Here is a 23,556-nt window from a genome sequence, read left to right as displayed (position 1 = left end):
CGTGAGGGTGTGTGTGTGTGTGAGTGTGTGTGTGTTTTTGTGTGACTTCATGCGTATCTGTGTTATGACTGTGACTTTGTCTACGTGTGTCCGCATATGCTTGGATACAGCGTGAGCGTGTGTCAGTGCGTGTTCCTTGGCGCTTGGCGAATGTGTGTAACGTAACCTCAGCGCCAGCGGCTGGGGGACCTTGCTCTCGGCTCGCGACGGCCAGGGCCAGCTGCACTCGCGGCGCTGTGTCCCAGGTGCTGGACAGAACACATTCTGTTCCCAGGCGCCCAGCCAATCGCGGCGCGCGGGCCGACGGGGAGGGTGAGTCACTCTCGGACGCCTCATCCCCGCGTGCTGACGGAGAGCCGCTGCTGTGGAGGAAGTCACCGCTTCGTCACGTTTTAAAAAAAAAAAAGCCATGAGGGGACAGAGCTGAACAACGGGTTCGGTGTCCCTGTGCGCGACAGAGGCCGTGTTGGAAAGAGCTGCTCCTCTCTCTGTGAGAGACAGCAAGCCCACTGCCGCTCCAGCTGCAGCTAAACACGGCGCCATCGTGCTAAACGACCATGTAATTGAAGTGGCCTGCAGCTGGGGAGCAGCGGCGATCTGGGCTGGGGAGAGCGTCTCTGTGCTCGCCCCGGTGCACTGTCACAGTCAGGCCTTCAGTCAGAGAACTCTGCCTGCCAATCCTGTTTGTGCTGCTGCTTCTACCTTTACAACTTACCCTCCCCTTCATGACTGTTTAACTACACTCCTTAATATCGGGATTTCAATCCCCGCGTTTTTTTTATTTCTGATACTAGTCATCCATTCTCAGTCCATCTGTGATCGACTCATCTACCCTTACAGTGATATCCACATCTTCTCTTCCAACATCCATCCTTAATGTGTACACAATAACCTACTACTCTTACAGTCTGTTCCTAACACCGACACCCAGCTAGTTTAGACAGCATTTTAGAAATATGATAACCTTTACACAGATGGGTAGGCGTATGACCTGTCTAGCAGGTAGACCGGTTATGACCAGAGTGGCTGTCAGGGTTTTTCCTCCCCTTCCCCCTCCGCCACAGCAAGTCCGAACTGCAACCCTCTCGCCTGGTCTCTTGTTTACTCCAGTGACCAAAAGGTGACCAACAGAGAGACAAGACATCTGTCTGCAGTGTGCCTGTGTGCTTCCGATCACGGGGGGGGGTTTGCACAGGGAGCCAATCAGTGTCAAATTTCACGGTTCGCTCTGACAGGCCTGTCATCCAATGGCAGCACAGATGACTCCCGACTAACAGAGAGAACAGCCTTCACCACAGCATGGCCACAGAGGCCTTCTGTGCCGTTCCTTCTACAAGCCTCACATTGGGCTCATCCAATCAGCAAGCTACCTTTAAAGACACTCACAGAGCCGAATACTGACAGAATGATTTTTTAAGGCATTGATTTTTTTAATCTGAATACCCCAAATCCACATCAACATAAGTAATGCACATCTGACATCAGACAAGAAAATCAAGCACTTGAACATCACTCAGAAGTTAAAAGCATTACCCTCCTTCAGTTTTAAGGCTCCCATTTACACAAAAATTAGTTACTCGGGGTACTGTTTTTCCTGCATTACTTAGAGGACATCTACATTGATGTACCCATGGGGCCGCTGTCAGCCAAAGCATGTTGTTCTGTCCTTAGCCGAGCTGCAGAACAGCACGCGACTGCTTCACTTGCTGGAGCCATGTGACGCGCTGAATTCAAGTCCGGGCTACAGAAATGCTTTCATTATTTATTTGCTTTGGAAAAAATGCTACAGTACTACAGGGTACTACAGTAGTGCCTCACCTGAGGTTTAAACCTTCAACCTTCTGTTTTACAGTCGCTGTCCACCCCTAACCTTTGAGAGGGTCCAGGTTGAAGACCGGCCCTTTTTTTAATGTTTTAAACAGTGAATGAGCTGACAGCTGTTCAGCACCGAGTCCCTGGGCGACCAGGTTTTTCCACCTGTATCTATTGAATTAGCCCTCTATCTGATCCAGAGCTCACACTGTCAATATTTCCTCTGCCGTCACATATCAGCGGAAACTTTCTAAAAATGCACTGGTGTCCGTTTCGTCCGGAACGACCGAAAAGGCCGCGTGTAGCTGGTGGTATGAAAGAGTATTTCCACACAAGCGTGAAGCACGGGAGAGAAGCCATACTGAGTCACACAGACAGGCCAGACTCCCTCCCAAACGACGCGCGGGGAGCCGAGGCAGAAACGCACAGGCTTACACGCGCGCTGGCACGCGCGTGCGCACAGAAACGACACCTTCCACTCCGCAGCCTTCCTGCCTATTGTTACTGAAGAGGAGCCCTTTCAGACGCCGCACACAGAGGACTATAACAAAGGGTTATGAAGCCATCACTGTGAAAGAATGGCAAATAGATAACTGACATAAAGCTGGCCTTCCCTCCCTTTTTAAATGCTGCCACTGTTAATTAAAACAATGCCCTCCTCACGGAACTAATTGCCATTTCCTTGCAACCTGGCAGCTCAAAACTACATAATTATTCGAGACAGTATTAGTATGACAACGCAGGCGCAAAACGGCAGAAGCGAGAGGCTGTTTCTCTCCTTCTCCTGCGCTGCCTTTATTCAAAGCCATCAAGAAACTGCAGTACATTCTCAACATCTTCCTGAGCTCCCGAACCCCCCCCCACCCTTCCTGAAGTCGGAGCAGCCATCGATTCAGGCAGCAAGGTGCCGTGGGCCACGGTATCCATGGCAACGCGGAGCAGCTGAGACGGGCCAAAGTTTTCGCGAGCGCGAGGTGTGCGTGTGTGTGTGCGTGTGTGTGTGCGCGCACAGCGGATCATTCTTATTCCGTTCCGCAGCCCTCTCTCCAGTGGACCCCTGCATACCAAAGAGCGCCGTGCTGCCCCGTCCCGCCCTGCCCCCTGCCCCTCACCCCCTCGCCTCTGTGTGAGCACCCTCTCCCAAATTCAGGGCCCCTCTGACCTGTGCCAGGGCAGACCTGAGCGTGTGCGACACACTGGCCTGATTAACTCTTCTCACACCAACACCGTAACGCACACCTGACTAACACCAGGGGCCCTGGGGCTGCCTGCAAACACGCTGACCTTACAGCCATCATTTACCATGTAAATCCAAAAAAAAATCCCCACTGTTCTGTTTCCTGGAAAACAACAAACAAAAACGAGCCACTGTGAAACCCAGGGTAAGTGCTTTGTTGGACATACCACGCCAGCACACACTAAATAAATGCACAAATGGCCCTCTCAGGGCTGATTTACAAGCTCTGAGCGTGTTCCACCGAGCACATTCCCCAGGTCTCTCCTCTCATACCGACGCTACTGACGCCTTTAAGACCGCATGCTTCGGCTCTGGAGGGAATTTGTAACCCCGCTGCAGAGTGAGAATTGAGTTAACGCTCCGCTTCCACGCGCCGGCGGAATGTTTCCACATTCAGCACAGCTCTGACAGAGGGAGTTACCGGGGGCGTCTCTCTATTGATTGGTTTGGGGGCAGATCGCATGTGTGTGTGTTTGTATTGTTGTCCAGACGCTGGCCTGGCCTCTGCGATCCTCAGGCCTGCTGACCCACGCTGCATGTTACACGGTCCATTCGTCACAAGTAATACCAACAACCCCCCCCCCCCTTCGCAGGGCCATTTCACAGGTCAACGTGTGTATTAAATGCCTCCTGGAAAGTAAGACACCTAACGTGGGCATTTCCTCTGCAGAACGCTCCTCCAAGGAAAAAAAAAAACAATACCGAAAAGGACAACCTAAAGCACAGCAATCCCACGGCAGGCAGCTGGAGAGTCTTTGCTGTGGGTTATATCTAACCTCTGCCAGCGGGGGAGAAGGTGAAGACCGCAGTGGGAAGGTGGGCTGACGGATGTGATTGGCTGAAACCGGGGTAGTCCCTCAGTGCCAGTGGTTGAACCACCACCATTTCATGTTTAAACCTTTCCAGTGAGAATATTTTTTCAAACCACCTATAATCTTTTTTGATTAAGTTATGAATTTATTAAGGATATTACTTTTGTAGTATTGAAGGTTGATGTGCTATCTGTGTTACAATGGGCCATTAAAATACACTCTACTTCTCCACAGGTTCTGTAGGTCAATTAATCAATTATAATTCTGCACCGGTTATGCTAAACAAACTAGCAATGCTTTTAAACAAATGTGTCTGAAATAAATCTCTCCCCGCTTCAATATATTAATATTTTCTTGTTTTTAACATATTAACATATTAATGTTTCTTTCAAATCACAGCTCTCTGAAAGAAATTGTGCCACAGTCTGTTATCATTTTCACAATTGGAATGCATGTTACCTGTGGAAGTCAGAAGGGCTCTGAAATTATTTTCCCTCAGAGGGTGGGATGGGGGGTGTGTGAAGTTTTGAACTTGGTCGACTTGGTTGACATTTGTCAAGCGCACAGGTAACACTGTACGATAATCGCACCCAAGGAATAGCAACAATAAGCCAGAGCTGTGTGGATCTGGAAAAGACGCACCTGACAGAAATTCGGCACAAATATTACTTTTAATTTCTGTCACGCGTCATCGTTCGTGAGCGCGTTGGCTTTTGGGAACGTTCTTCAGGGACAACTGTCTGAAAGCAATTTGCATATATTTTTTTAAGCGCTATCCTTCCTTAAGCTGCTCAGACATGGAGCGGGAAGGACGTCAGTTTGATCCTGCCGCGGTGGCAGACGGGACATGGTCTCTCACGGCACGCAACTCTGCTGTGCTGGGAGAGAGAAGCGATAGTGAAAGTGTGCCCCGTGCCCTGACCTCTCCCACCGGCCGCACCCTCATTCGTCACTCTGCAGGGCTCGTTACCGTGGCGCTGTGGACGCCCCCCCCCCCCCCCCCCCCCCCCCCCTCCTTTGTTTACCGCCCGCTGTGTGTGCGTGGGGGGCCGGCCGGCCGTGCCTCCTCGCTGGGAGAGCTGCATCGACTGGCAGCGCCGCATCCCTCTCCACCAGCCCCCGCCCCTTCCTCCTCCTCCTCCTCCTCCTCCTCCTCTGAGGACACTCTCCACAGGATCTGAGAGCAGCTCAGCTCAAGCCCTGACACGTGCGCCAGAGCACAGCGGGGTGGGGGGTGGGGGCGAGGGGGGGGAAAGGGGGGAGAGAGGAGCCGAGAGTGAGAGGAGGGTGAGAGAGAGAAAGCAATATCTCCGGCTTCCACGGAAAGAGAGGAGAGGGGGAGGGGAGCACGAGGGTGGTCTCTCTCTGTCTCTTTCTCCCTCTTCATTCTTTCATATTTGCTTTCCTGTCATTTCAACACATTGCTGAGAATTGTTAAAACAAATAAGCACCCAAAACAAAATTATTATATACAACCTAACATGATAACAATAATTAATTTAAATTGAGTATTATACTACTGCTACTACTACGACTAATAATAATGATAATGTTGATTATTATTATTCTTTCAGCAACCCAACAGCTGATGTCTATTTGCTGTCAAGACAGAGTAGGGTGGCCGATAGAAGCCAATGGAATTTCCCCTTTTCCCCCACACAATTCTATGGCAATCCCCACACTAGTGTGGAAGCAGCAGTGTTTTTTTCTGCTTGGTGTGAGTGCAGGGAAACGCATCTCCCTCTATAGTATGGCACTGGCCTTCTCCTGATGCATGGAAGGCATGCGTTCCTGTGTCACCGTTTGCTTAAATAGCAATGTAATTCCTCCCAGGTGCTTAGCATCTAATCCTGTGGTGAAAACGCATGCAGCGCCAAACAGGAAAGGCTCTTCCTGGTTGCTGCTCACCTCGGGATCACCTGGGTTACACCATGGTGCTGTTATGAGAAACGGGGATCAGAGAGGTTGTACCGGAGTGCAACACATTCATACAGAAAAGCCTCTCTCTTGTATTCAGCATTCTGTTGCTCCGCCATGCAAAAACTCCGTGATGCATTCATGGTCACACCAGGTCAGAATAATTCAGGTGTGTTCTACGACGGTGCTGTCCAGAGTAATGGGGCATTTGTTCTTCTCATAGCTGTCCTTTTTTATCAAACTAATCTCCCTTTTTCTGTGTCTTTCTCTTTCTTTCTACATCTTTCTTCACAGAAGGGCAGAGGATTCTGGGTATTTTTTTTCTGGCTGTGCGCTGCTGCGCTGTACCTGCCAAAACAGGAAGGAGGACTGACATCAGCGGCCCCACGGCGGCCAGGAGCTCCTTTATCACAGTGCTGGAGCTGGAGGGACATGGTCTGATGAGACAGGCGGCGAGCTCTGGCCTGAACACTCACCTGCTTCTAATGAGGCTGAATAAGGGGGGATATCAAGGGCCTGCCTGCCTGTACACTCTTCAGGAGACATGTGGGACTTCAGGCTAATAAAAATTCTCCAAAGGTAGGATGATGCTTGACCCGATTAAAAACTTCTACATGCATCTATTCCTCGATGCAACCCCACCCCCCCCAAAGGTAAGAAAGGCAAAACTGGAACTCTAATAAAAAGGCAGAGTCTTTCACGTCGGTTGTGTTTTGGTTTGGTTGTGTTTTCACTGTTCAGAGGCATTAGCATCCCTGAAGGAGGCCCTCTAGGGAATGATTATGCTCAGGGTATATGCTACAAAGACATCTGACACACCTGGATCCAGCGGCGGGGGAGGGGTCCCCTATCTGCCAACAGACGGAGGCTTCAGCTTCTGTGCTCATTCGGTGCAATTATCAGGTGTGATCTTCCTAATCAAAGAATGATGTGAAAATCCTGAACAGAAACATAAACTATGCTATAAAGTGAGAGATGATTTGCATGTAGTCACTACTGTGTGAGTTGCCTAGGCCTAGGACTGCCTAGGGGTGTGTGTGTGTGTGTGTATGTGTGTGTGTGTGTGTGTGTGTGTGTGTATGTGTGTAGTGGACATAGAATCGAGGTTAATGCAGTAATTCTAGTGTTTACACTTGAAAACGTGACTTTGAAAGGAGAGTGATGTATATGGTTTGGTGTCAAGGACTAATGTGTGGCGCAAGGGAAATGGTGTAGAGCAGAGGTGATAAGGACCATCTCTTTTGTCTTTCCCTTTCTCCCGTCTGTCTCCTCTCTCTCGCGCTCTCTCTCCCTCTCTCTCTCTCTCTCTCTCTTTCTCTCTCTCTCTCTCTCCTCTGCCTGGCAGCGGGCGGACAGCGTCTGCGCTTGTTTAACTCCAACACCGATGCAGCTCCGGAGACACGGCGGAGGAGGTCAGCCATTCTTCAGGTTCGAGACGGGATCCTGATGAGGGAGGCGGGCTCCATCTCCCAGCCTGCAGGCAGGGGAGGAGGTGGGGGGGCGGGGCGGTGGGGGGTGGTTGATCTTTGCTGTCGTGACTCACAGGCCTATTAGCACCAGCCATGGCAGCCTGCCATCGTCGCTGGGCACATAGCATTGTGGAGAGATGAGGGGAGGGGCCTCCTGAAGGCAGTAGGCGGAGACTCCGCCTGCCTCTCTCCGCCCCCGGTGCCAGCCCAGGCTCCTCGCTGCAGCAGTCATCGCGGACGGGCTTTATCATCAGTATTGCCGCCTCCTAAGTGGGTTATTTCAGCGCCCATCAAACCTCTCCTTCCTATCAGCGCGCTAAAGACCGGCTCTTCACAATCCATTAGCCGGGAAGAAACGCAGCACCACGGCAACGCCGCCTCTTCGGTCATCGGAGAATAAATTACCACAGCCGTAATATGCAAAGCGAGGAGCAACAATTAAACCTTGACTAACAAGCTTTTAAGAAGCGGGCTGGAGTTTCATAATGATGCGCTAATAAGATTATGCAATAGGTTCCATCCCGCCACCTGTACAACAGCGAGCCAAATTCCCCTCAGTAATGAGGCAGTACTGCTGAGCACATAAATAATGCTAATAACCAACACACACACACACACACACACACAGACACAGAGCCCAGCCTGTCCAATAATCAATATGCCTGAGAGTCTGTCTGATGTCTGACCCTCTTCACATCTCCCTATCAGATGCACAGAAGGAGGAGGCACAGTTGCACAGCTGCAGTTGAAAGCACAGAAATGCGCACCAGTTCAAACGCATTCCTCATTTTCTGTTTCTCCACAAATACCATCCCCCGGCGCTGCATGTCCATTGCAGCTAACAGTTTATCAGCATATTGCATTATTGTGTATTGCGACAACACGCTCGGCCGCATACAGGCTATGTGCTTGACCACCGCACACAGGCTATGTGCTTGACCACCGCACACAGGCTATGCGCTTGACCACATTCGCGTTAAGGCGACACGCTTTGCAGGTTTAACCGTTTCGCCGCGCTCTTCGGCACGGACGTGAGAAATAATGGCACCGCAGTGCAGGTGTGCCGCAAGCCCGCACACCTTGGCGCAGGCGGTTAGCTCCTAACAGCGCGGCGCTAACGACCCCCCACCTCCCCCCACGAGCAGGGGTCCAGGAGACGCCCGCCTTTCTCCGAGTGCTCGTCTCAGCATCCATGTTTCCTCCGCTGACAGCGGAGAGGCGAGAGAGAGAGCCAATCCCCCTCCGCCGCAAGCTCTCATCTTCATAAATCTCCCCCTTTATTACTTTTCTGTGGCTGGCTATTGTTGAAGCGCTGGGAGGAGAAGGGGGCACTTCAGCTGCACCTGCACGTAGGCAGTGAGCAGAGCCAGCCAGCCAGCGGCTCCCAGGGAAAGGAGGCAGTGTAGCATAGCGGTGAGGAGGAAGACTCGTAACCAGAAGGTTGCCAGTTCGATTCCTCCCCTGGGGTGCTGCCGTTGTACCCTTGGGCAAGGTACTTAACCCACAATTGCCTCAGTAAATATCCAACTGTATGAATGGATAATGTAAAAATTGTAACCTATGTAAGTCATGCTGGTTAAGAGGCTCTGCTGTGATGTAATGAAAATGCCTGTAATGTAATGTAATGAATATTCTTGCTGGGGTCCTAGTGTAACTTGCATAACTTGCATAAGTCATTAGCTGATCGTGAACGCTCCATTCAGAAGAACAGGGGCCTTGGCGTCACTGTTCTCCCAGCCCACAACCCCCCTTCCTTAGCACAACAATATCAAATATTAGAAAAATGCACCACATGACTCTGACGCTGTCCGTCACAGAGCTGAAGAGAGCGCGGTGTTTCCCGACGGCGTGCTACGGGCGCCGAACTCCGCCGCGGCACCCACACGTAGCGACATCGCGTTTGCTGTTCGCAGTCACGCACGGGAAAGGTCGACTTCATTTATAAGCTCATGAAGGGGGATTACCGCCTCCTTGCCCTCCTCGTGAGCTGACGAGACCGAAAACGATACAGTCAGCACTTCATTTGATTAGCATTGCTTTACCTATGTGGACGCTATGAGAGGCTGCCATTCTCCACAGTGACACCTACCCTGAGGGGGGCTATGTTGACACCCTGGTTGAAATTTCAATGGGCACACATATATATATATGTATGTATGTATGTGTACACACAAACACACTATGCTCTTAAGCACTTACACTAATGCCACACAACATGTGTAAACTTTTACAAAGGGGACGGTGGGGGTGGAATGATGGGGCGAAACTGGTGGTTAAAGAGGTCTATTATTATTATTAGTAGTAGTAGTAGGAATAGTAATGTCTAGTCACTGAGCTGTATGACAGAATATTTAGCTTCCCTTGTCTAGTCAGGTTGTACAAGTTAACATGTGGTAGTTGAACAGTGTCACTCACTGGTCTGGGAGTGTTGTTATCCTGGTCTGAGAATATTGCTTATTCAACTTGAATGGATACACTTCTATTCTTCTGTGCTAGTGTGCTAAGTGACTCTGGGTAAGAGCGTCTGCTAATGTAACGTAACGCAACATAACGTAATGCAGTAATAGCCTGGTAGTAATCCTGCATGGATTACATTTTACACACGCTATCCATTCACACAGCTGAAACAATTCAGGCAAATTAAGTGCGTCAACTGGAAACCGAATTTAAGGCAATCTGGTTATGATCCGGGCCCTGTAACCAGGACACCACGACAGGCGGTGGTGCGTTCACCACGCCGCGGCCTTCGGAGACCAGCTGGAGGTGCGCGGCGCGGAGGAGCTCTGAAGCGAGCCAGAGCTCGACATGCAAGAAGTGGCAGCTGAGGAGCGGGCGGCCGGCCCCAGCCACACGCTCTACATCGCCCCCCCCCGGGACAGGAGCACACGCTCCGGCTCTGCACCGAGCGGAGCCGAGGAGACAGGTGGGAGCGAACAACCCCCACGCAGATATGACCTACATAAGAATATCGCCTGCACATACCGTGCCCGAGAAACACACTCAGGAGAAACAGTTTTGAGAGGAAATGCTACTTTGACTAAAATGCCCTCTAAACTGTTAAACAAAACTAATAGGGAAGTATTGTAAGAATATCTTGGGGACTGTATTACAGACACAGACATATGCGCATCTATATATAGAATATAGAATATACCTGCTGAGACCCTGTCAGGAGTCAAACTGCTATATTAGCGAAAATGAGCAAAACTTGTCCTCACCTTCTGCTAACTAAGTCTTGTGCATCCGCACCAGTCCTATCCACATGCAGTCACAAAGCCACCAAGCGTAGTGATGAGACCCACACTTACCTGGCCATGGGGCTGCATGGCGTTATAAGGCATGCTCTGGTTCAGCTTCTGCTTCATAAGCAGCATGCGCTTCTGCTCTTCGCTCAGGTGGGCCGCCTGGCCGCCTGGCATCTGTCCCTGGGCCTGCGGGGGCACCTGCACCTGGCCTGCGCCCTGCCCCGCCTGCGCCTGCATGTAGGGCATCATGGGGTTCTTGCCGGGGTTAGCCATGGGCGGGGTCATCCGCTGGCCCATGTGCTCCACGCCGCTGAAGTGGCTCAGGGGCTTGGTGTTGCTGTAGGACAGCATGCCGGCCTGCTGCTTGCTTATAGTGTTCTGGCCCAGGTTGCTGGACTGCTGGCTGATCATGTTCATGTGGTTCTGAGGGAGGTAGTTGTTCATGGTGGCCTTCTGAGGGTTGCTGGCCATCGCCGCCACCATAGGGTTCTGGGCGTTAAAGGCTTGCGGGTACATCATGGGGCTGTTGGGTTTGTCTGGGTTGAAGGGGCCTCCGTATGGGCTGGAGGGTGCCCCGGCGGGTGACCAGTTGGCCGCTTGCGACTGCTGCTGCTGCTGTTGATGCTTCTGCTGGATAAGTTTGGCCCGCTGCTGCTGCTGAGCCGCCATTTGCTTCAGCTGCTCCGCTGGGGACAGCTCAGAGGAGGAGGGCGGCACCGGTACCGGCCCACTCCCTCCCTGGCCTGGCCCGCCAGCCGCCCCAGGAGCAGCCCCGGGTACCACCCCAGGGCCTGGGTTCATTAGAAATCCGTTCCCGGGTCTGGATGTCTGCGTCTGGGTCTGGGTCGGAGTCTGCGGCGACCGGGCCACGCAGTTGGCGGGCGAGCCCGACGCCATGGCGACAGCAGGGGACTGCTGCAGCGGCTGCTGGGGCGGAGTCCCGTTGGCCGCGGCGATGAACGGCGGCCCCGATGAGGACGGACGGACCTGCGGTGAGCCCATGGGCATCTGGCTGCTCTGGGGAGGTGGTGCAGGCGGGGTCTCCTGGGGGAGGGGCGTCTGAGGAGCTTGCCTTGTGAACTCAGCCTCCTTCTTCTCCTCGAAGTCCTCATTGAAGAGGTCGTGCATGTCATCCTCGGGCACTGTGTTGGCCAGCTCGTCGATAAGCTCCTGCCACTCCTGGTCGTTCAGGTTGATGTCGGAGAAGAGCTTGTTCTGGTTGGAGAGCGACGTGTCCGAGGACTCCATGCCCGCGGCATCGTCCAGCGGCTCCTGCTTCATGTCCTTGAGCAGGCTGAAGCCGTCGTCCAGGTCCAGCGAGCCGTTGAGCTTGATGTCCGGCAGCCCCCCATTCTTGCCCAGGTCATCGGGCCGGCCGGGGACATGGTTATTCCCGCTGCCAGTGTTGTTGGCTATAGCCAGCGGAGGTTTGATGTCCATTTGGTGGAGGGGCGAAACAGGGGGAGCGCTGTTAGGCAAGCCGCCCAACGAATCCAGGCCACCACCGGGCCCCTCCTTCCGTAGTCTTTTCGGATTGGGGGAAAATGTCCCGTCGCAGATCCCATTCTGTTCCCCGTTCAAAGGCGAGCGAGCGCTGTCTAGTTTCCTCTTTACCGTCTCCTGCAGCTGGAAGAACAAAAAAGTAAGATTAGACAATTTCAGTTAAATCTGTCTAATGTTTGGTTTTCCTTAGCCTCTGCTTATTGACCTCAAACGCTCTAAAGCTCTAAAGCTGGATTAACTCTGCGGTCACCTTTTACACCAGGGACTTTTGTCCACCACTAAGCCAGCACTAATGTGGTACCTTTCACACTGCACTGCGCAAGGTTGCCTTTGGCCAGATGCTGATTGGTACATTGTACATTGAGTACATTGTTGAGTACATTGAGCACTGTTTGAACATTGAGCACTGTTTGAACCACCTGATACCACAAGCATAGCTATAAACCATGCTTAATACTATTTATAGCTATGCTTGTATCACATTATGTGACAAAAACAGAATACATGCTGACCACTAATACTCAATAGCTAGTCAACTCAGTAGATAGTTGGGTAGCTAACTCTCTAGCTACCTAATAAGATAAAACATTGAACACTGTTTATTTGTAGCCAACTCGTTAGTTGGTAAGTAGCTACCTAACTTAAGGTTGAAAATCAACTCGCCTGACTGGCTAGCCAGGTAACTCTGCTTGGCTGATTTGCTAGCTAGTTAATAAGGCAGTCAGCCAGTTTTGGTTAATTGCTAACAGAATGAAAAAATCCTTCAGGTACAGGAATCTACAGAAGAATCTCACGTGTCCTTAATAATTACTTTCACCAGACAAAAGATTGCCTCTATACTTGAAGCATGATTGGGAACTACATACACATATCATACACCTCCTCAGCTATCTGCCTGCTCCACTAACACCACAAGTAAGACAACTTACTGCCAGCTTTACACCACCTTACTATGGTAAAACAAGAGCTTACCTAAAAAATTGGTGTGGAAGCAGCTCGTTTTTTTGTGGTACCCTTTTCCACTTAATTGATGGTGGGTGGCTCGAAAGGTGGAGTGAAGGTGGAGTAAGAGCAGCCTACTCTGAGCTGTGAAAGGGTTTTAAGTGGCAGGGTGTTCCGACATGGCCGGGCAGAGAAAGGTTTCTGCAATGATTTGACTGCATGTGAGAGTAAGCCTACCATTTAATAAGCCAGTCTTTCTTCTTATCACTCTGAGAAATTCGGGGGCAGGAAAAAGCAGAAAGGGAATAACAAGCATCCGTTCATAATCACAGCTGGCATATTAAAGCCATTTCTGAGCATACTGAAGATATCAGAAGGTACGGGCTTCCACAGTGATCACCACCTCTTCATTATAATTAATAACTCTCTTGTTTGAAGCTCTCTAACAGCTATTCTCCCTGCATTTCGAGCACAGGGGCTCCAGACATGACGAGCCGGTATACAAACTATTGCAAAGCCTAAATATTCAGTGATTCAAGTTCACTGTTTACAGTTATTCTGTACGGGGGCTTGGATTTAAACAGTGCCCTCTTGGGAGGCAATTACAAGCTAATTCAAATCAGAATACCATGCTAAGCTTCAAGTCTCCAAAGAAAGCCGGTTTTGCCACAATGCAAACTGTTAAAACACCACCTCCTGCCCCCCCCCCCCCCCCCATCTAAGAAAGCCTGATATGCACCAACTGTCCTTGTCATGCTTCCAGGAGAGAATATTGCATTGAACAACAGTGCGATAACGACTGCCTGTTAGCACTTAATCATTAACTCTGGAAAAAGAGAAGAGCAGCGGAAGGAATCGGCGCTGAAAAATGACAGTTGACGAACTTTCATTGTTCACACTTCAGCAAGCGCTTATTACACCAGCATCTCCCCGCTTAATTCGTCTCAGTCATTAAATACGGTCGCCGCTGGCTGCAGGGAAGCAGGCAGCGACCAGAGCGGTGTGGCCGATGGCGGAGAGGCGGTGGGGTGGCACAGCTATTCGACGCGCCATACCTGGACGGGGGAGGGAAGGCTGGGAAACTGGCAGCAGCCTCAGAACCAAACTCCGCACCTCTCCGGTCTCACAGCTCACACTTCTCCACAGCTACAGCTGCTCTGATCACCATTTATGAGGGCAATCTGCACCTGTTCTCTTGCTAGCCTCAAATACACTTCCCTCAAAACATTTGGTGGAATCACCTTGAACAGCAAATGTAGTAATTCTTATATATTACTGACGTTACACAGGATAATGGAACATAGTAGTGAGAGCGCTGGACTCTGGGGCGGTTAGGAGTGTTTAACAGGCCCTTCTGTGTGGGCTATTTGTGCTTATCATATACATTTTCAAACATACAGAGCATGTGTTCCAAGTCAACACATATTTATCTTTATCATGGAATTTTCACAGCTCAAAATAAATAGCTAGAAATTATTCTGGCACCAAAATGAAACCATTCTGATACAAGATGCCCACAGTCAGAAACAAATAAAGCAATTTCAAAACAATGCTTTCAAAAAGAAAAAAAGCTATGTTTTGCATAGCTACGTAAACATTTGTTTAAATGCTCATGGCCAACCAGACTGCTGGAATTGTAAAACATTTTTTGCTCAAACACCTCTATACCCATGAGTCATTAACCCCCCCCCCACACACACACACACACCCCTCCAAAATATATTTTTTTAATTTGTTATGGCATGTTAAGACAAATCAGGATAGTATAAAGGCAAATATGCAATTCTAATATCTCTGCCTCTCCCGCATTGTTATTCAATTGGAACACTAGACAAAATATTCAGACTGCATTCTGACCCTGCAGAAGAAACATCACGCAAGAGGAAAAACAAGGCGTGGGGGTACGGGACAGGGGACAGGAGACAAGGGATGAGGGGATGAGGGGGTAGTCCTTACACAATTTAACACTAGGTACTCTCAATATCCTGTAGTATGCAATTCAGCTGCTCTAATCCAGTGCTCCCTTCTGCCATACCATCACTTCTTCAGTGCCCTCTAGTACACTTATCTTGAAGGGAGTCTTTTGTCCCCAAAGATGATCAAATGCCACTCAAGTCACCATTGAGAGGATAGGCACTCTAGGACCATTACGCCTCCCTTCTTTTGCTCTTTGGGGCCATTTCACGGCTAATGCCGCCCTTCCTTCGCCGAGCGTTGTTTCTATTCTGACGAGAAGAAGAAGCAGCCGGTGGAAACGGCGGAGCCTCGGGGGAGAGCCCGAGCACACCGGACAAGAAGCGCGGCGGTTTGACGGTAAACATTTTTGAAAAGATTCGACGCGCGGCTTCCCCGGGTCACCTAAAACAATGGCGACCGCATTAAACCCGGCGCCGACTCCCCCACTTAACGCCTCGGCACCAAACCGGGTTCGCGTTAATTACACTCCAGGTGTGCTCATTAAAAGGGTGGTTTGCTAATTACGGTACAGCAATACCCATTACGGTGTTAGCAGCCGCGTAGCGCTGTCGCACGATTGGCTGCTCCGGCTTCTCTCTCCCTCTCGTCTGCGGGGAGAATAGCGGGCCGCCCGTGCGCGCGTGCATGTGTGTGTGTGTGTGTGCGTGCGTGCGTCTTCCAGTGATTCGTGCCAAATGAAATTCTAAAATAACTAGATTCACTGCCCCTCTGCGGGCGCTGCTCTTCCCACCAGGACGAAAGGGCTGGGAAAACAAAGGGGTCCATGTTTACCGAGCATCGTTCTCCAAGACGGCGCGATAAATAGATAATCAGCCGCCGAAGGTGGGGGGAGCAGTTGCGTTTCCAATCTCTCTCATTTTTTTAAAACCCATTTCCATCTGAAATATTTAATCATTTGACGTCGCCGTTCTTTTCTTTCCCTTCCTCCTACCCGGCGGCTACGAATTCAACAGCCTGACGGCGATGCCTGTCAATATCAATACCATTTATCAGGTCATAAAGATGATTAGACATGCTGTCAATCATATCTGGCACGCAGGGTAATGCAGAATTCTACAGCTTCTGCCGTCACAAGTGCACTGGAAGGGAAATCTTTGTTCTTACAAGCAATTCTTGCTGTGTGGTCACCTTAACATAATGTAATTCTGCGGCTATTAATGCATTTGTGCTGGTAGCTGTATAATACAAAGTAGATTTAATAAAAATCTGATTATTTATGCCAGCGATGGTTGTTCTTCATACATCTACAAATAGCAGCAATTATGAATCTTTGCCGCCAATCCGTTACTACGCAGCTAAAACCTCAAAATTGTAATTAGTGCTGGCTATTGGCGCGCGAAGTCGCAACGCATCAGTGTTCTCGGCGCAGAAACATGGCCACACCGCTGTAATGGGATAACAGGCAGACTTCTTGGAGGTGCCTCTTATTTTTCAAGGAGAAACAAAATGCCTGTGAATGGGGGAGGTTTTGACTCTGTGGCGTCGAACATTAAAAGCAAGGCCTTGTTTGTCCCCCACCCCCTCCCTTCCGCAACCCCCCCCCCCCCCCCCCCCCCCACCACACACACGCACACACACGCACACACACGAACACACTGCTCGCCAGCTCACCAGTCTGCAGCTCACACAAGAACAGCCTGTCTCATGTGCTGTCTTTATCAACAGCACAGAGAGAGAGTGAAAGAGAGAGTGAGTGAAAGAGAGAGAGAGAGAGAGCAGAGAGAGAGTGAAAGAGGGAGGGAGGAAAAGAGAAGAGCCCCTCAGACAGACGGCAGTTCTTTCATCTGACTAAAGGAGCTGCTTTTGCTCCAAATCCCACCAACAGCAGAGACTCATTTGTCGGGGGGGGGGGGAGAAGAGAACCACCAAGGTGCGGTTGTTATAGCAACCTCCTGCTCCAGCGCCGTACACGGCCCCTCCCCCCACCTTCCTCGCTGATGGCAGTGGACAGCTATGCCAATAATGTACAGGAAATGACCGGCCAGGCTCAAACCATTGTGAGCCTGCTACTTTTTCTTCCTCAGCCCAATATATGACAGGCTTTTTTTCCCCAACGAATCCTCCATTTCAAAGCCACTGAGCTGATACAAACAGCTATTTTAACAATAATTCAGTATCAACAGTGGGTTGATACCAAACAGTAAGACAGCTTATTGCTTTTGAATTAAGGTATCTGATTCTAATACTGCAGAACAATGTGACACAAAGGAGGAAAAAATGGAGCACAGCTGAGTGAAAAGGCTGAAGACAAACGAGTCATCATCTCGGAACACGCAGACGTTTAACCAGGTCACCTTGTCCGGAGCACCGTGTCTGTGTGCAGGGTGGGACCACAGCGGGTCCCGTGAGATGAGACCGGGTAGGGGGCCCATCTGGTCCCCCGTTTTTCCATGTTTCAGTCAGTCATACACGCAGTACCCCCCCCCTCCACCTCCTCACTCCCCCGGATCAATGATGAAGCAGCGGCCGGTGGAGGACAGCATCCAGCCGGATAAACCGCGACTTACCACGGCACGGTCCCTGGGACATGCTTGACCAACCTGCACACTCCCTGCCCCCGTTCCCCGAAAGACCCCGCCCCCGACACACCCCAGCTAGCTTCCTCTAGTCGAGCACACCTGAAACCACCCTCCACACGGCTGCCTATCTGCCTCTCGCGACCGAGCTCTCGTAATGACGCCCAGCTGTTCCCACGCCTTGCGGTGCTCGCGCACAGGTGGTTCACTTCTTCAGGAGGAGAAGGCGGCTCCGCTGAGGCCTAATGCCCACTCAGAACATGCTTAACCTGCAGCTGGCTCACGTGCGGTTTCTCCGTGCAGCTTCATAAAGCAAACCCAGTGAAAACATCTCTGTTTTTGCCTTTTATGGTACGCTGCGATGAGAACAAAACCCAGGGAAAGAGCATCTGTGTGTATCATTTACAAATCTGCCTTGCGAGGGAACAGTGACATGGGGCCCGGTCTTCCTTTTCAAATGGTTATTGAGTCTTACTGAAAACGTCAAATTAATTTAATGTCCAATGTGTTGCTCATGCTAAATTATAGTTTTGAGGTGAACTATTGATCGTTTTGAGAGAGAAGTCCTGGGTGTCCTTTCGATGGAGCCCTCTGGGTATCGATGAGTAGAGCTGCAGTTGTGACACGATGGGTGGCAGTGAGCCAGGCAGGGGTTACGACAGGTGACCTCTGTGGCCCCTGTGTTGTCCTGCACAGCGTCTCCCAAGGGTGAGCTCGACAGCTCAGCCTGGCTTACAGGGTCTCCCCGGGCCGGGACGAGCTCTCCCAGCAGAGCCACCCAGAGGCTCACCCTCTGTTCCCCAGCCTCCGCACACTGACCTGGATTTGAGCGAGCGTCTGATCTGCCAAAGTTTCCTAATTGTTTCGGAAATTGTCTGTGCCAGGTCTTTAGTCGAGGTTCAATACTTCAAAGGGCCGTCGGTGAAATTTCCACTAAAAGCATAATTTTTCAAATGGGCCAATTCCCACAGGCATTTCAGCTCCCTCTCCCTGCTCACCACCTCACCACTATTAGTATCAAGCTTAACAAATTACTGGATATTTACCGGTGCGCGGCATACCGTTCCAACATATTAGCTCAGTTACCCGAGTCACATGCGGTTCCTTCCTTCAGCGTTTTCTGCCACACACTGTACCTAAAGTGCAATACCGGAGGCAAGATTCATTTCGGAGAGTTCAACTCAGTGACAGCAGAGAGCAGCCTCACACGCGATGGCTGAGGTTTAAAGCAGAAACCATGCTAAAATGCTCAAGCCGCCAGCCTATTCGGTAAAGCGGCGCTGGTGGATAAAATCACTGCAGTGCTTCAGTTTTGCCTTCAAGAGGGAGTAGAGTCCTTCAGTCCTGCAGTCTGTGTTCAGGGGATGAAGGCTGTACAGATGAAGCCTGCTTAGTGTTCAAGACACACACACAGGCAGGCACACAAATATAGACACACACACTACACACATACACACACTACACACACGCGTGCACACACACACACGCACACACACACACAGGACCAGGAGAGGAGATGACAGCCGGCGATAGCGGGTCAGGCTAGGCGCCCGTGCTCCTGTCACAGCAAAGCCATGTGCACTGAGCATGTGTCAGAAGCTAATCCAAATTAAATTGAGCTCCTGCATGGCACCGCAGACTGCGCTTGGCTTCTTAACATCGCAGTATAAACAGTGCAGACAAACAGGGCTCCCCAGAGACCCAGCTATCCAGGGCAACCCAGGACCCAGAGGGGAAAAGAGAGCCGGGTGTGATGTGAAGAGACGAGAGAGGGAGGGAGGGGATGAGGGAGTGAAAGGGGAAGAGATAGATCAACAGCCAGACAGACAGAGAGATACAGATCAATTCAGTTACTGACCAGCTGACTCCAATAATTAAACACAGCTGTCTCCTGTCCGGCAGAATGCAGCAATAATTTTTATTTAATGTTAAAAATACACCATGCTAATACACTCACAGTAGAGAGAGAGAGAGAGAGAGAGAGAGAAGGACTGACAGGCAGGGAAAATAAACATATAGCAATCATCTGCCAATAGCCGCCCATCCATCTACTGTTGCCCATCAATGTCACATCTGACTCAGTTCACCTGACCTTTTCGAAAATCCATTCAAAACTGCAGCAGCAGACTCCTGCATTGGCTCTAATGCCCATGGCACACATCCCACAACATTTCTGCTGCGCATTGGCCCGGTCGCCACAATAAATATGGGAGTGTCCTTCATGTGGCCTTGTGACTTGAGGGTTTAAGGGCATGAATGCTACTGTGCTGTACAAGAAGCGCCTCCCTCTTCCCCCAACTTCGGGGTGTTTCCTTACTCTCATCTGTTTAGCCTTTATTTACCCTTTGTGTAGGTGTATGTGCCAAGTTCATGGTATTTGTCTATTCAGCTTCTTCACTTACAATGTTGCTTATACACACACTGCCTTTTTATATTTATTACATATACATACATATATGTTCTGTGTTGTACTGCATAGATGTTAAGTGCAGCGCTACAGGTGGCAAAGCTATTTTGCCCACAGGAATGAAGTCTTTTTCTATTCTGTTGGAGAAGTTAGGTCACCGAAGAACAAGCCCTCATTTTAAATGAGGACCTGGCCAAGCCCAGATAGCTCTCCCGGCCAAAACTGCATGTCAACACTCTGGCCCCCTTTCCACTGCCGCCCACGCTCTCCGGCTCCCAGAATTCCTCAGTCCCGGCGCTCTGCAGCTCACCAGAAAGAGTGGAGCTCAGGACAATGCGCCATTATCGCTGGCCACCTCCGGGCGGAGAGGTTCCCTTACACACAACACACACTGCACTATGTATCATTCTTGATAGGGAACAATCCCCCTGAGACACACACACACACACACACACACACACACACACACACACACACACACACACACACACACACAGCACAGGCTATATCATGCATCATTCCTGGGAGAAAACAATCCCCCTCATGTGTGCGCACACACACACACACGAGACACAACACACGCACACACACGCCCTGTACTCTCATAGGGGCCGCTCAACAAAAATATCACCCTGCATGTCTATACAAAAGCGAAAGGTACATCACTTACTTACTTATTCACTAATTCAGTCACTATTCTTCTGACATTCACCACTTTTTTGTGCTCTTCTTTAGAGCGAGTCAAGAGTTTTCTGAATGAGGGTTTGATTCAGGCTCTTCAAACAAAGATCACCTCTGGTCTTCAGCTCAGGAGATTTGACTCAGTACCATAAATATAACAGTTCATGCTCCTACACACTGTGTTACACTGAACATACCCACACAAAGTCTCAGGCCTACTGACTGACTTCTTTATATAGAACTGATATTGGCCCTTTCCTGATGCCAAGTTCCTTTCTAGTGTTTGATGTGGAGTATTTCTGATGGGTAAAAGTACATTCCTCAAGGTGACATATGCCCAAGTTAAACACAAAGCATAATCCATTTATGTGAATGTGTCACATTATTATGAATAACTCTTCTAACGCTGTTATGAATAGTATCTTCTAATGAATACAGTGAGGCCGGCACTTCACGCTTCAGGGCCAAACTGTGTTCAGCTGACCTCCTCAGACTGGAAACACCACTTTCTTGACTTTGTACCGACCTTCCTTCAGGGAAGTTTTACGTATGGGGAAACTGCCTCTCGGGTGACGGGGACACAACGTTTCACCTGTTTGGTTGCCACAGACAACAGCCCCCCCCCCCCCCCCCCTCCCCCCACGCACACACACCCCCAACATGCTTTCAGGTGATGCCGCTCACTCAGGCTGGTGCCTGGTCTATTCAGCAGACTGTGAAATTAGCTCGTTTAATCAAACGTGGCTTTAATTAGGGAAGAGAAAGCAACACCAGGGACCACTGGATACATACAACACAATGACGATGTGAGAGTATCAGTGCTAAAAATTTGACATCTGTACGCTCAGCTTCTTAAGTTGCCAGCTCTTCAAACTAAGACTGATACAACCGGTGACCCTTCCCCTTCTTCTTGTAAATAATTTGGTGAGAGTGTGTAAAAAACCTCATCATAAAATAACAAAATGCATATAATCACGCAACGCTAGCTGCTATTATGCTACTACTGTACTGCGTATGGTGCGTAATTGGACATTATGTGAATTAAGTCAAATGAAATCAAATCAACTGATACAAGTGTTATGAAATTACCAATGGCAGCAGCACAAACAGTGTTACGAAATGCTAACCCTAGCCTCACACATCCCATCTTTTCACAGCGTGAGGTAACGAAACCACGGCAACAAGAGGCACCCGCGATGCCTACAGGCTCGCTGGGGCACCCGTGGACATAATGGCAGACCAGGTGTAAGCAGTGCCATCCAAGGAAGAAGGAGGGGGTCGGCCAAAACTTCACCCCGGCCTCTCGATCCCATAGCGCTGCCGAGGGGAACGAGGTCGCCTCTTAGAGATCCCTCGTCCCACCCCTGCTCTGCCTGTGGCTGACGTCCAGGCTGGGGTGTGGGGTGCGGGGGGGCATGGTTTAAAAATATCCCGCGGCTCAGCGCTGTGTTTGGGTCGGCCCCGGTGCCATTGGAGGGGCACAGGAAGTGTCGATATCAGCCTGGTGGGAATTCGCCGCGGCGGCGTGCGCACCAGCAGCTCCTGCTAATGCTGATGTAATGGGATATTAAGGAGCCGCTCACGTGACCGGCTCCTCTGCTTCTCCACACTGACGGGGGGGAGTAGAGTTGGGGGGGGGGGGGTGTGGAGAGGAGGGAGCGATCTCTGGTGGTCTCTTGATTGTGGCGAAGAAAGCCGAGGAGGATGGGCGGGAAAGGGACGGGAAGGAGGGGGCGCGAGGCGTCGGTGAGCCGAGCTTCCGTTCGATGAGCGATGCCGCCTCTTCCTAAACGCCGCTAAACGCTCTCCCCCACCTCTCTCTCTCTTTCTCTCTCTCTCTCTCTCTCTCTGCCGGCCCCCACCCCCTTCCGCCTCCCTCTTCCCTCCTCCCGCCCCCTTGCTGCCTGGCTTTCCCCCTCGTCTCACTGCCTTAATGGGCGGCTGTTTAAACACAAGCTCTGTTTGCATTGCACTGGCTGGCTGCATGTTAAACACAGTCACTGAAACCCTACGCCAATCCAATAAAGGCATCAGGCGTTCAGTGCGGGGAGGCAATTACTACACAGTCCCATGTGTGTGGCTTAAGCCTCCGCGCAGAGAGCAGAGGGAAAGACAAAGGCGGGAGGGAGGGAGGGACGGAGAGAGATAAGAAGAAGTAAAATTCTCGTTGAGAGATGAGGAGGAAATGTGCTTTGGCTCCGGCCTGCGTAGGGGGGCACACGCCTAAACCGCCAGGGTGGACCGCGGCCTGAGGAGACAGACAGTCGGGCTGGTGGGCGGCCATGGGCTCCAGGCTGCCCTGGGCGGGGGCGGCGCAGGGCGCCCTGGTCCTCTTGGGGCACGAACACCGGGGGACACGCAGGTCCGAGGCCTCCTGTGAGCGTGACCTGTGACCCTCAGGGACCCGGCCCAAAGCTCATCCAGAAGTGTATAAATTTTGCCACCTCTAATGCTTAGATCTTAATCACTTAATCCACTGTTACTTAGTATACTATCTTTCACAGGGGGATTGTTGCTTAACAAAGTACAACAGAGAAGAGGGCGCAAGAAATTAATTACACTTACAAACTACCATTTGCAACTTTTGATAAAACTTTGAAGCTGTCCCAGGACATCAAACCTCAGCTTCTTTTTTTTTTTACCTTTTCAGGCTTTTTGTAATTTTAGTGCTGTCTGCTGTGAGTTACGACACAGCAACACAGACACAGCTCCTCCAGTTCTTGAGTTGATCAAGTAGGTAGTGAGTACCTTTGATGTGTCCAGAACAAATGGGATTTTCTGCAGCGCGAGGAGATATGTATACAGTTTCGCACTGATTAAGAGGGCGCTGTCTTTTATTTCAAGGATGTACACTGTACAGCCTGCTTTTACTCATTTTTAGTGAGGGGAAAAAAACTAGTCAACAGGATTTTTTATATAATTTTCCGGATTTCAACAGCGATTTAAAGGTTCTAAATGAACAAAGTACTTAGATAAAGAATAGACTCTGCGGCAGGAGACGAGATGGCTAGGCTAAGGCCATGTTTTTGCCTTATGAC

General features: G+C 50.5%; 1 protein-coding gene across 1 annotated transcript in view; it reads right to left on the bottom strand.

The window, feature by feature from the left end:
• maml3 (mastermind-like transcriptional coactivator 3) overlaps positions 1–23,556 on the bottom strand; it is a 145,097-nt gene that overhangs the window by 41,688 nt on the left and 79,853 nt on the right. Inside the window, exon 2 of the mRNA XM_036516815.1 lies at positions 10,556–12,118. Coding sequence (XP_036372708.1) covers positions 10,556–12,118 — 1,563 coding nt within the window. The remainder of the gene's footprint in view (positions 1–10,555; positions 12,119–23,556) is intronic.

This window comes from Megalops cyprinoides, chromosome 22 (genome assembly GCF_013368585.1).
Source record: "Megalops cyprinoides isolate fMegCyp1 chromosome 22, fMegCyp1.pri, whole genome shotgun sequence".
In the NCBI taxonomy this organism is placed as follows: domain Eukaryota; kingdom Metazoa; phylum Chordata; class Actinopteri; order Elopiformes; family Megalopidae; genus Megalops; species Megalops cyprinoides.
This window is presented reverse-complemented; position numbering and strand designations above follow the sequence as displayed.